Source organism: Ochotona curzoniae, unplaced genomic scaffold (assembly GCF_017591425.1).
Source record: "Ochotona curzoniae isolate NIBS_2020 unplaced genomic scaffold, NIBS_Ocur_1.0 scaffold_4701, whole genome shotgun sequence".
Taxonomy (NCBI): Eukaryota; Metazoa; Chordata; class Mammalia; order Lagomorpha; family Ochotonidae; genus Ochotona; species Ochotona curzoniae.
The window spans coordinates 13490446-13504079 of NW_024467122.1; the positions used below are offsets into that span (position 1 = coordinate 13490446).

General features: G+C 51.4%; 1 protein-coding gene across 4 annotated transcripts in view; it reads right to left on the minus strand.

The window, feature by feature from the left end:
* The window catches only part of CYFIP1 (cytoplasmic FMR1 interacting protein 1), a 75030-nt gene that overhangs the window by 36671 nt on the left and 24725 nt on the right, over nucleotides 1–13634 (minus strand). For 3 of the 4 annotated variants that reach the window (XM_040969594.1, XM_040969596.1, XM_040969595.1), the window contains 7 exons: nucleotides 13384–13485; nucleotides 12344–12525; nucleotides 9630–9726; nucleotides 9403–9531; nucleotides 8138–8242; nucleotides 3778–3869; nucleotides 2846–2963 (listed from right to left, as the gene is read on the minus strand). In XM_040969594.1, coding sequence (XP_040825528.1) covers nucleotides 2846–2963; nucleotides 3778–3869; nucleotides 8138–8242; nucleotides 9403–9531; nucleotides 9630–9726; nucleotides 12344–12525; nucleotides 13384–13485 — 825 coding nt within the window. The remainder of the gene's footprint in view (nucleotides 1–2845; nucleotides 2964–3777; nucleotides 3870–8137; nucleotides 8243–9402; nucleotides 9532–9629; nucleotides 9727–12343; nucleotides 12526–13383; nucleotides 13486–13634) is intronic. The other variant, XM_040969597.1, reaches the window with a different exon arrangement.

A 13634-nucleotide genomic window follows, 5' to 3' on the forward strand; every position in this document is an offset into this window, starting at 1 on the left:
TTGTGGCGACAGGCTAATCTTCCACCTTCAAGCGCGGCATCCCATAGGGGTGCTGGGTTCATGTCCTGGCTGCTGCACTTCTGATACAGCTCTCCACTTACGGCCTAGGAAAGCAGAAGATGGCCTGGGTCTTTGGGCTCCTGCACTCAAATGGGAGACCCAGAAGCAGCTCCAGGCTCCTGGTTCCTGGCTTTGGATCAGTTCAGCTCCGGCCATTCAGCCATTTGGGGAGTGATCACACTTCCCTCTCTGTAAGTCTCCTCTTCGAAATATACATACATATTATGTACCAATATATATAATAGACACATCAAATTATACTACAATGAATAAGAACCAGGACTTTCAGTATAAAATCTAAAAAAAAGATACAACAAACCCGAAGTGGACTGACTTCAAAATAGTATTTAAAAAAACTGATACTGTTAGATGATCCTGGGGAACCTGTTATTTTTGAAGCTGATCTGAAACGGAGAGAAATCCAAGCCACCGGCCTGTTCCTCCTGGGGAAAGCATTTTTCACAGCAAGGTCACTGCAAGGAGTCAACAAGGATAGAGTGAGATGAACTCAACCTCATGAGCTCAGACTCCAGGTACTAGACACTGCTGCTTTGTGTCTTAGAAGATACAGTCCCGGGCCCAGTGCGATAGCATAGCAGTTAAAGTCCTCGCCTTGCACGTGCCAAATTCCCATATGGTCACCAGTTCTAATCCTGGCGGCCCCGCTTCCCATCCAGCTCCCTGCTTGTGGCCTGGGAAAGCAGTCGAGGATGGCCCAAAGCCTTGGGACCCTGCATCCGCTTGGGAGACCTGGAAGAAGCTCCTTGCTCCTGGGCTTTGAATTGGCTCAGTTTCAGCTGTTGTGGTCACTTGGGGAGTGAACCACTGGATGGAAGATCTTTCTCTCTGTCTCTCCTTCTCTCTGTATATCTGCCTTTCCAATAAAAATAAACAAATCTTAGGAAAAAAAAAAAAAGATATGGTCCCAGACCTGGCATGACAGCTTGGTGGCTAAATTCTTGCTTTGCATCTGTCAGGATCCCATATGAGCACCAGGTCTAACCATGGTGGCTCCGCTTCCCTTTTCGCTCCCTGCTTGTGGCCTGGGAAAGCAGTTGAGCCGGCCCAAGGCCTTGAAACCCTGCACCCGCATGGGAGACCCAGAAGAAGCTTCTTGCTCCTGGCTTTGGGTCAACTTGGTTCTGGCCACTTCAGCCACTTGGGGAGTGAACCAGCAAAATGAGAGATCTTTCTTTCTGTATCTTTGCCTTTTCAATTAAATCTATAAACAAATGATTTTTTAAAAGTCCCCCACACCCCATGCCCATTAGTAAGAACCTAATTTGGATTTTGGGCCAAACAAACATGAAAGAATAAGCTCTGTGATTCGAACCTGGGAAATCTGAGGAATGACCCAGCTCCCAGCCATCCGGCACTGTGGGCCACCTGCTGCCATTTCCAGATGTGACAGTCATAGGATGATTTGGTTTTAAAAGAACCATTTATGGACTCTTTGCAGACGCTTTTAGGTGTTGCTGTCAGATCTGTTTGAGATGGAGGCACAGTACTGGGAACGGTCACGAAAGGGCCCCAGAAGCAGCCCAGTGCTAGCACCTGAGATGGGAACTGGGCCATGACTGTCCCCTCTTCCTGGTACCAACAAACAGTCACGTAGTAGGAAGTTTAAAAATAAACAAAAACAAAATGGCCCAGAACATGGCACTGGGCACTGTCAGGAAGTGACCCCATCTGAGGCTCTCCCGCACACACTGCGCTGACACGCTACGGATGACTCAACCCTCACATGGTCCCAGCTCAAACCTTGCTGCGTTGCCAGAAGAAACTGAGCAATTATCCTGAGAGTAAAATTCATAATCCCGCGTACAACGCCACCAAAAATAAGTTAGGAGTAAATGTAACTAAAGCAGTAAAAATTATTCTAAAAATGTACTCTAAAAACCCTGTTGAAAGAAACTAAAGACAGTTTATATAAATGGAGAACTGCTCACAAACGGTTAATGTAGTTAAGATGACAATACTTCCCAATGCCTAGCTACCCATTCAACTCAGTATCTATCAAAACTCTAGCTGCCTTTGTGTTTTGCAGAGATTGGTAAGACTGATATTAACATTGATATGAAAATCCAGGAGATCAACAGGCTTAGTAAGGACAGCAGACTCCTACAGAGCAGAATGTGGCCAGAATTCTTGAGCTTTCCAACCTCCACCTAACCATGAAGTGAAGACAATGCAGTGGCCAGCACAGGATCTGAAATACTACTGACACATGGGAGCAGACCTGAGAACAGAGACACACCTCAGCCATGGCAACTGATTCCTGACGCCATCCTGAACACAGCAGTCTTTACAACACACAGTGCTACAGAAACACGCGGACCCCTGCCCACAGACAGCCCCTGCTGGCCCGGAAGCCGTGGCACTGCCAGCCGTGGCACTTCCTTCCTCCGGGAACGTGAAGGGGGTCAGAGGTCAGAACTGGCATTTCTTTTTCCCCTGTCTTTTCTCCACCTGACTGCTAGCCGCTTGGCACTATGGTACTAGACTAGGAAGCGCCTTTCACTCAGTCTCTTCTGGGTTTTATCTTTCAGATTTTCTATTTCACTTTTCCAAAACACTTTTTATACAGGTGCCTGGACAGACACAGGTAATACTAACTTTGCCACCTTCTCAATTGTAACAGGTGCCTTTTCACCGTTTGCAACTTAACTATGCTTTCAAAGCCATCAGTTAATGTGGAGGTACAAAAGGGAGCACAAAGGACGTGGGGGTGCCCGTGTGGCTCTCGGTGCCCCCCCCCGGGGGAGGGTGGTAGAGGGGCACACACCTCGCTGTTGCTGTAGCGTGCCAGCTCCGAGATGAAGCGCATGTGGTCCTCCCGGATCTGGATCATCTGTTCACAGATGTTATACTGCGGGCTGCTGCTGGAGGAGGTGCAGGTCCACCTGGGGGGGGAAAGGTCGGTGTCAGTCAGAGGCCACAGCAGCTGGGGACCAGACCCCCTTTCCAAAGGTCACTGAAGCAAGCTGCTGGGACAGAGACCAGATGAGCCCCACAGAGCCTAGGAAATGACAATCAGGCCTTTATGGAAAAGCCCCATCGAGCCCTGAGCCAGATGTAGCATTCGTCTGGCTCCAGGTGCCAGCACTCAGCGGAAGTTGATACCAGCATCCTAGGAGACTCAGCTGGCTGTGTGGACTCAGAGAGAGGGCTGTGCGCCTGTCATTCTCGGTCACTGCGCACTCAGGCTGTCTCGCGGAACAGCTCAGGCACCTTGCTTGTCCCAGGCCAGACTGCCTCTCACGTATCAAACAGTCTCCTTCTTCTAAAAAACTTAAAAAACAAAACCTTACACGAAGAGGCCCACTTGGCTCAGCCTTAGGGTGACATTCTGCATCATATATACGATGCTCGCCCGTGCCTCAGCAGAGCTGGTTCTTGAGCACTTCACTGCGCCCAGGGAACACTTCCCCACTGCCACGTTCTCTGCCAACTCTATGCAACAGAAACCCCCGAGACAACGAAATGTTCTGCGTCTATGTGGTCCATTTCAGTTGCCTGAGAACACTTGGTAATGTGGCTGTTTTTCTAAAGAAATCAAAAATTAATTGTGCTTTGCAAGGAACTGAAATGTACAGCGCCACATGCAGCAGGGGCTGCTGCTGGATCTTCAGCTCCGGCCTGCTGAGAACATCAAGTGCTCCTTCTGCACGCAGAATGGGGGACCCGCAGAGCCGCCGGGCAGCCCCACCCGCCTACCGAGACTTGTTCTCCTCGTAGTGGGCGCTGGTCTTGATGTATCTTGCCAGTTCAATTTGCATGTCCCCAAAGAGTGGAACCACCTGGAGCTGCTGTACTCAAAGGACAAAGCATCAGAGTCATTATGTATGTTTAGTCACCAGGTACATAAGTACAAGGAAAATGACTAAAGCAAATAATTACTAATATTACACGCTGCCTCTGCAGATCATTTATAACAACAACAATGTAGGTAACTTGCAAATGTACTTGGAACAAACTATGACTGCAAGTACCAATCAAGATGTAAAAGGTTTTAAGTAACTAAGCACCAACCTACATTTAAAAGCTATTCAGATGTTAAAACTGACCTATCTTGTTGCTAGATCTGTCACTTCAAACACACACACACAATTTCTGTATACTAGCAATAATCATAAAATGAAAATTTAATGAGATCAAAAAATTAAAAATAGGCATGAAAAATCTAAAGGATGTTTAAGACCCCTACAGAAAAAATAAACCATGGGGCCCGGCGCAGTGACCCAGCAGCCAGGGTCCTGACCTTGCACACATTGGGACCCCATGTGGGTGCTGTGATCCCAGGTGGGCGCCGCGTGACCCAGCTGCCCATCCAGCTCCCCGCCTGTGGCCAGTGAAAGCCGTCAAGCACAGCCCAATGCCTTGGGACCCTGCACGTGTGTGGAGGACCTGGAGGGTGCTCCTGGCTTCAGACCAGCTCAGCTCCAGCCACTGTGGCCACTTGCAGAGTGAATGATGATTTTCCTCTCTGCCTGTCCCTTCCTCTGTATATTTGCCTTTCCAATAAAGATAATAAATCTTAAAAAAAAATAAAATAAACCTGTGTCCTAGGAGGTTTGGTTTCTTAATTTTCATTTTACTTGAGGGCCCGGCGCGGTGGCGCAAGTGGTTAAAGGTGCTCGCCTTGCACGCCCGGGATCCCATATGGGCGCCAGTTCTATCCCGGCAGCCCCGCTTCCCTTCCAGCTCCCTTCCTGTGGCCTGGGAAAGCAGTCCAGGACGGCCAAAGGCTTTGGGAACCTGCACCCGCGTGGGAGACCCGGAAGAGGCTCCTGGCTTCGGATCGGCATAGTATCGGCCGTTGCGCTCACTTGGGGAGTGAATCATCGGACGGAAGATCTTCCTCTCTGTCTCTCCTCTCTGTATATCCGCCTTTCCAATGAAAAAAATAATAAAAATAAATCTTTAAAAAAAAAAATTTTTCATTTTACTTGAAAGGCAGAGACACAGAGAGAGAGCTTCTGTTCGCTGGCTCACTCCCCCAAAGCCTGCACCTGCCACAGCTGGGCCATGCTGAAGCCAGGAACCGGAACACCACCTGGGCCTTCCATGCAGCATGGCACGGACCCAGGTGCTTGAGCCATCAGCTGCTGCCTCTCAAGAAGCTAGGTGGCAAGCCTGGCAGTTAGGATGTAAATCAAGCGCTCTGAGGACGCAAGAAGCTCACCGTTTAACTGCTGGGCCAAAAAGTCCATCAGGCTTGGCAGTTTTAAACTGTCTGTTCTTCCTAAATTGATCCATGTATTTAATGGATTCCCAATCAACAATCCAGGATAGGAAACAGTTTTACTTGGAGATGATGGGTGTAAATTACCAAAGCAATAGGAAGATGTGTTTCAAATATCCAAGGCATCTACTTTGAGATAATCCACGCAGCACGGCCTTAGAGCAGGGATAGACAACTCAGAGCCAGAGGACTGGAGGTCTGACTTCTGATCCTCTATCCCTGCAGAGCAACCGGGGAAAGACACTCTGCCATCACAAGGGGCTCAGCTAGGACATCAAGAATGCAAACCTCTCCGGAGCCTCACACGGAAGCTCTGCCAGTTCCTGGGTGACTGCTGTGGAGCTAGACAACAAAAGGAAAGAATGCTTCTTGAAGCTAGCATAGACGAAGCTTCTCAGCAAGCTGCTACCTACACAGATTTCTTCAAGGGTATATTAATGAAAGCTTCCCACAATAGGCAAATCCTGTCTGCAAGTCACAGTATCCCACGGGGGCGCTGGTTCTTGTCCCGGCTGCTCCACTTCACATTCAGCTCCCCACTTGTAGCCTGGGAAGGCAGTGGAGGATGGCTCAAAACCTTGAGACCCTGTACCCAGAAAAAGCTTTTGGTTTGGTATTGGTTCAGCTTCAGCCATTGCAGCCACTTGGGGAGTGAGCCGGCAGATGGAAGATCTTTCTGTCACTCTTTCTAGAAATCTGCCTTTCCAATACAAATCACTCTTAAAAAACAAACTGAGGGGCCCGGTGCGGTGGCGCAGTGGTTAGGGTCCTCGCCTTGCACACCCGGGATCCCATATGGGCGCCAGTTCTATCCCGGCAGCCCCGCTTCCCATCCAGCTCCCTGCCTGTGGCCTGGGAAAGTAGTCCAGGACGGCCCAAAGCTTTGGGACCCTGCACCCGCGTGGGAAACCCGGAAGTGGCTCCTGGCTTCGGACCGGCATAGCATCGGCCATTGTGCTCACTTGGGGAGTGAATCATCGGACGGAAGATCTTCCTCTCTGTCTCTCTTCTCTGTATATCTGCCTTTCCAGTAAAAAAATAATAATAAAAATAAATCTTTAAAAAAAAACAAACTGAAAAGGGGCAGGTCTTTGGCACAGTGGTAAAGCGACCCCTCAGGACATTCCCATCCCATTTGAGGAGGGCTGGGCTCAAGCCCTAGCTTCCTGCTGATGTGCACCTGGATGGCATCAGCAACAGCTCAAGTACTGCGTCCCTGCCACTCACGCAGAAGGCCCAGGCTCGGTTCTGGGCTCCTGGCTTCTGCCTGGCTCAGCCTTAGCTGCTTCAGGCACCTGGGGAATGAACAAGTAGCTGTCCTGTGTCACTATTTTCCAAATAAATAAGAAAGTAAGAGCGTGACAGAAGGAAAGCAGGGGATGTTGGTCCAAGGGTACACAGAAAGAGTAAGTTCTAAAGAGCTAATGAATAGTACCAATATTGTATTATGCAATGAATTGTGCCAATATTGTATTATGTGAGTTAGAAAAATGCTGAAAGAGCAGTTCTTCAATGTCCTCACCCAAAGAGAAGTCTTTGAGGTACAAGATATGTTAATTGCTTGGATGCAATCACTCCACAAAGCCGGTATGTATTAAAACATTGTGTTGTACACCACAGATACAGACAATGTTTATTAGCCAGTTATTGCTCAGCAAAGCTAAGGAATGAAGCAGGTGTCACAGTGCAGTGGGTTAAAACGCCGCCTCTGATACCAGCTTCCCAAACAAATGTTGGCTCAAGTTCCAGCTGCTCCACTCCTGATCCAGCTCCCTGCCAATGTACCCAAGAAAGCAGCGGAAAATGACCCGAGCACATGAACCTATGTACCCAAGGGGAGACATGGCGAAGCCACCTGTAGGCCACTGCAGCCATCTGAGCAGTGAACTACACCCTTTCTCTCGCTCTCTGTAAAACTGCCTTTCAAATAAATAAAACGCTCCAAACACCCATTGCAGAACAAGTAAATTCCAAAATCTATACATTTTTCTGCCAAATATTTCTAAGTAAATTACAAGAATCATTAAAAAAAAAAAAAGCTAAGGAAAAAATTGTAAAGATGAGCCACACAGGGGAGAATGTATTTTATAACCAAGTATGCGACAAAGAACAGATACTCTGCATCTATATAAAGAATCAGTGGGTTAGGGATGGCAGAAGAGTTAAAGTAGTACTTCACAAAAGGGAACACACAAAAGGCCGATACCAACACAGGCATCAGGAATAGGTCCACCAAAACACAGCGAAGCACTAAGCCCTAAAACCACCACAGCATCGCAGGCATCCTTCACACTGCACGAAAGACAAGGCCAAAGTCGCCGAGCATGCGCAAGGACAGGAAGGCTCCCAGCAAGGGGAGACACAAACCAGGACAGGTGGCCAGGTCATCAGGCTACTGACACTGAAAAGACATGCGCCTCGGACACCGTCACTTCTGCTGGCACGCACCCAGCAGCAGCCCTCTCTGTACCAGGTGGAAGCAGAGTTGGCAGAGTGGGTGACTAAGCAGCAGGGTGGCCATGAATCAGAAGACCACCCACACTGAACCCCCAGGGACCACAGCCCAGGCCTGTACCTCCATCCCACCAGCGAAAGCCGGGGGGATGCGCGCAGCGGCCTCAACATCACCAACAGCACGGCTCCATTCCTACCACATCCAGGCCAGTTAAAAGTCACACAGCAGGAAACGAGCCTCTGCAGAGAACGGGAGAACCCCCCAAGGTGCCCCCCACCTCCTCGAGCGTCTCTGACACTCATCGCCACCCACCGGATTCACCCTGCAAAAACTCAACCTGTACAGCATGTCAATTTATCTCAAAAAAAGGAACTCACCTTGAAAAACTTGTCAATTTTGGACAAGTTAATTCTTTTCTTGGCGTCTAGTTTGTAGATGTTACTCATACTCCCATCCATCAAGTACAGACCGAACCCCATGACCTGCAAAGCAGCGAGATGATATGAAGCACTCAGACCCAGCACGCAGTCAGCTGGCAGGTCTGAAACCGCCGTTTCGCTCCCCTTTTCCCCGAGAGCTTCCCCTGACAATAAGCTGTTCATTTACATGCACTGTTGTGTGGCCTTTCCAACCTCCTCCCGAAGCACACACCTCAGGCCAGCTCTGGTCAAGGCCAGGGCCATGCCGAACTCGGACGGACCGCGGCAGCTGACACTGTCCTCAGGCCGGGCTCTCAGCAGTAACCTCACTCCCACATTCGAGTGTTTAACAAGGAGTGGCGAATGCACAGAACACCCAACACCATGACTCAATGCCATATTAAGTGCTAGCTCGGCTTAGGCTAAAGGCGGCCCAGCCATGCAAGCGCGGGTGCACATGAGTGTGTGAAATTCATTTTTTTTTTGAAAGGCTTTGAGTCTCCTGTGTTACCAGACAGTTCCCCGAAACAGTTTCCCAATGATGTATTTTTAGGATGTTTTGAATGTATTTTTCCCTGCCTCATGATTTCACGTTAAAAACAGTAGATGGGGTCCCAGGCCTGCTGTTAAAAGCTAAAAACACAAATCATCTATTAGACAAACCTGGGCAACAGGTTATTGTAGATGTATTCTGGCCAGAAGGTGGCCATGTGTAACTAAGCTCAAACGCATGAGGACAAGTATTAACGCACACACGAGTGTTCCCGAGGGGACTGTGGTTGAGGCTCCCGCACCAGCACCAGCCGGCAAAGAGCCGACACCTCTGCCATAGCAGCACTCAGCGGGCTGTGCCACTCAGCCCTGACCACTTCCCAGGCTTGAGGTGGGACACCCGCAGAGGCTGACAGCTCTTGCATCCCATAATTCAACCAACCACGGATTAAAAATACCCCCCAGGCCCGGCGCCACAGCCTTGTGGCTAAATCCTCCTAGGTCCAGGCACGTGAGGACACCAAAGTGCCTTCAATTCCCACGAGGCATGACCTTCTCAAGCATATTCTTGAAGAACCTCTGGCTGGGAGGACCCACAGCCCAGGACCTCCTTCGGCCCACGCTCATGCGATGCACCCCGAGCCTGCAGCGTGGGATGAGGACGCTGTTCGTACCCGCGACAGCTCGATGGTAAGAAAGGGTAAGGCCTCGCTGCCTCGCTGCCGGCCTACCTTCAGAAGCATGTGCTTCTCGCTGGGCGTCAGGTACATCCTGTTCTCGTAGTAATCCACGCACAGATTCACGATGTCCGCCAAGAGCTCTTCGTAGCCGGAAATGACTTCGAGCTGCTGCTGCAGGGACTGGAACAGAGAGCCAGCGGGAGGCGCGTGACCCCGCGCCTGCTCCCGCTCCGCCCCCCGGTGGCCCACACACCGTGTGGCAGCAATACTGGCCTTACCTGTGTGATCTTGTTGTGGTTTGCCAGGAACATGGACAGATTCTGCGACTCCTGGATGGACTGCGGATCCGCCATTTTACGTAAGAACTGAGCAGCCCTTGGAAAAGCAGCCAAGAGTTACTCAGTCCCAAGGATCTGGTGTTTCAAAAAGTCTGGGGATAAAACGGGGCTTCCAGGCACTCCCCCTATGCTCTCCACAGTTATCTGCAGAAACGGGGGACCTACAAGCTGGCCAACTCTCCCGACTCCAACTCCAGCTGTGTCTTTTGCCAACAGATGTGGCTTACACATGGCTCTGGATGGCTCACGTGGCCCTGCACAGCTGGTGGCCCAGGCCGCAGCACACTGCTGGTGGATGCCCACCCCATCTGTGGGTCACAGGGTCTCCTAAGCCCCAAGTCTAAGGCTGCCCTTCTCAGGGACTCGGAGAAGCCCAAGGGCCTGAGGCACTTTGTTTTAAAAACCCCTAGGCCCCCACCTCCCAACCAGAACACCTGTCTGGCCAAGTCACCTTGGCAAGGGGGGGGGAGCCCTGGCTTGGCAACAGTGTCTCTCTCTCTCTCTCACATTCTCTCTCTCTCTCACATTCTCTCTCTCTCTCTCTCTCACATTCTCTCTCTCTCTCTCTCTCTCTCTCTCTCTCTCACACACACACACACACACACACGAGGAACTGTACAGAGAGGGCCAAGGACACCCTGAGGCCCACCATGTGGACCCTCTGATGTCCCAGTGTATGGAGGAAGCTGCCCCACAAACATAGGACTGAGAAACTCAGAACTCCAAGGTCTTAGGGAAAGACGAGTAACCACCAACCTACCCAACACTCATTCATGGGGCAGCAACATGCCTCAGCCCCCTTGCTACTGCCAGAGCCGCAGCCATGAGACCAGGCACAGGGCCCAAGTCAAGAGTACGTTCACGTTTATGTACAGGCCTGCCTTCATTCTCTCTTCCCTGGTAACCTCAATGCACAAATACCAGCTGGAGCTCGAGCAGCCATCTCAGACCACGAGGCAACACCCAAAGACGGCCAAGCAGCAGGACAGCAGCAGCCCCGTGCTTAGCTGCGGAAGACCTCACTGTGGACTTCTCAGGGCGGGGCTTGGTGTTTCTGTGAGCTAGAGTTGACTCTGCAGTAACTGGCGTGCTGGCATTTCTGCCTCGTACACCTGTTGGTTTTATCAACTGAAGCAGTTGCGGGGGCAGACTACATGTGGATGGGCGGAGATGCTGGCTTTTCCACAGGTATTACCATAGCCATATGGGTTCCCGGCATTTATGCTTAGAAGCCATGGTATTGGTGGCTCCCAGGCAGGTGCCAAGAAAAAGGATGTGTGTGCAGGAGTTGAGATTTCTGTGAGGCTAAGTGACCAACAGGGATCACAGGAAGAAGCAACGGGGCCATGCGGGTGCTGCCTAGGGAGCCTGGGTGGGGAAGATGCCAGGGAGAGCCCCTTCTCCCAACCCTCCCCAGGGCAGCCCCACCCTAAGGTGTTACACACTGGACTGGTGTTGCTGCTCAGAGAGAAGACAGAATGTTGTGAACACTGAAAATCATGATGCCACCCACACTCCCCACGGTGTTACCCACACTCCCCACGGTGTTACCCACACTCCCCACGGTGTTACCAAAGTCAAGGGGAAAGCTGTGCACAGTCACCCAGCGAACCACTGGGGCAACAGGAGCTGCTGTGCACAGCTCGGCTGCTTCTGCCCCGAGAATCCCACCTGGCTCCCACCGACAAGTCACAGGTTCAGAATCCCACACGCTGTCACCGGACAGCGCCAGCATGCCCTGCCGCTACCCAACTCCTGACAGCCAGGCCACTGCACAGCCAACTGGACAGGTGGCGAAGGTAACACAGTGTGTTTCCCAGGGAAAGGCTGAAAGCTGCAGGCCAATCAGCCTGACTCCCACTGCCTCCTCTCCGCTCACACTCAGCAGGTGCCGTCCCAATTGATCTTATACTAACAGCCCAACCTTGGTAAGATTTTAAGAGAAAGTACAGCACATTCCAATGTGAACATTCTTCCAATTTAATTTTGGAACTAAGATGTCTTTCCACTATTGCTCAGACACAGAAGTTAGCTTCTTGTTCCAGCCAAGCACGTCTTCAACAGCGCTAAGCACAGACGTGCTGAGCACAGTCCATGGGAAGACAGCTCATGGCACCTGCCCCCTCGTGCCTGCTGCCATGCGCCCCAACGTTCCGGAAACACAAGCTGAGCCCCTGCCACTTTCCCAATCCACACTGGCTGCTTCTCACAATCTGTCTACATTTAAAGAGAAAATCTCCACAGATGAGAGCTGTCCGGAACACCCGAGCCCAAGACACCTCATGACGGCGCCTGGCCCATGCCTGTCCCGGGGAGCAATAGGGAAGCAGTGGCAGCGTCTGATGCCCGAGTGCCACCTCCAGCCTACCTGGGCCCTGGCCAACACACTCCTGGAGCCAAAAGCTCACATTCCAAGAGCACAGCATCCTGTGCCTGGGGTGCTGGGTACCGCTCACATTCCAAGAGCACAGCATCCTGTGCCTGGGGTGCTGGGTACCAGTGATCCCAGGACCTCCCTGGCAGCACAGACTGACTCAGTTTGAGACTCGAGCAGCTGGCAGGCAGGTGGGCGGGCAGGTGGGCACACAACAGCGGCACAGGCGCACTCGGGAGCAGCAGAGGACGCACAGCACTGCACGCACGGCGCGGCTCACCTCTTGTAGGCTGAGTGGTCATTCTTCACGCTGCATTTCATGTTCTTCAGCTCGTCCAGCACCGCGAACATGTTGATGAATTTGCCCAGCGTGATCAGGTAGGCTTCCGACACGAAGTCCTTCCTCCTCTCGGCGTGGCACAAGCGTCTCACCTCCCCGCAGAAACGCTCAATGGCGTTTCTCTGAGCACAGCAAGGGAAGACAGAAGAGCCGTGGTCAGTGATGCGTGGATTCCACGCCCTGGCTTCAGGCCCGGCAGCTGCAAGCACTGTGGCTCACTGGCAAGACCCCCACTCCACGAGGCTCCAGTCTAACAGACACCCCTGATACCAAAAAATTCCCACCTGTCTTTCACTGTGTCATGAGCTCTACTCATTTTGCACTTTACCAACCACGTCCCCAAAGTAAAAGAATTTGCTGGTCATTCCAGCAAAGGCTCTGAGCTAAATGCTCCAATAAAACGTCTTTAAATTAGAGAGTAACTTCCATTGGAGGACTGGTTCAAGTCCTGGCTGCTCCCCTTCTGATCCGGTTCCTTGCTGAGTCACCGAAGAAAACAGCAGAAGATGGCCACGTGCTGAGGTCCCTCCACTCAAGTGGGAGACCCAGATGAAGTTCCGGGCTCCTGACTTCAGCCTGGCCCAGCCCACGCTTCTGTGGCCTTTTGGGGACCGAGCCAGTGGGTGGAAGAATGTCTCTAATGCTGCCTTTAAAATAAGTAAATCTTAAAACTGTTTTCCCCAAAGGACATCTTAAAAATCCACTCAACTGCCTCTAGGCACTTTCTACCTCACTAAAGGGCCCTGGCCAGGGCAAGAAATTCCTAGGCATTGGCAAGAGGTAACGCTTGCCAATGAAAGAAAACAAAGTACAAGGTGACAAAGTTAAAGAAATGTTGAACTGGGAACCGACAGGAAGCGGGTATCACGCAGGAACACAACCCACTAAGAGGAGCGAGACATGACAGGAAGAGCAGCTCCGGGGCCTGCCTGGGAGGGCACTGCTGTGCCCCAGACCCCAAGGGCAGCCTGCCGCTTTACCTGGAAGTACATAAAATTCATCAGCTTTGTGACCTCTGGCTCCAGGACCTCCACAGTTTTTTCGTAGATTTCCACTCTGTTAGGCTGCTCGTTACATTTCACCTGGGAATCAAGAATCCAGTGTGAGCCCCCAGGGCCTTCTGCCAGTGAGGAGCCGAGGGGTCTGCCAGAGGAGGCCTCCCTGCCCCTGCCGGGTAGCATAGTGGGGCGGTTAATGGTCTGGCAAGAACTAGGTTACAGAGCCTAGTAGG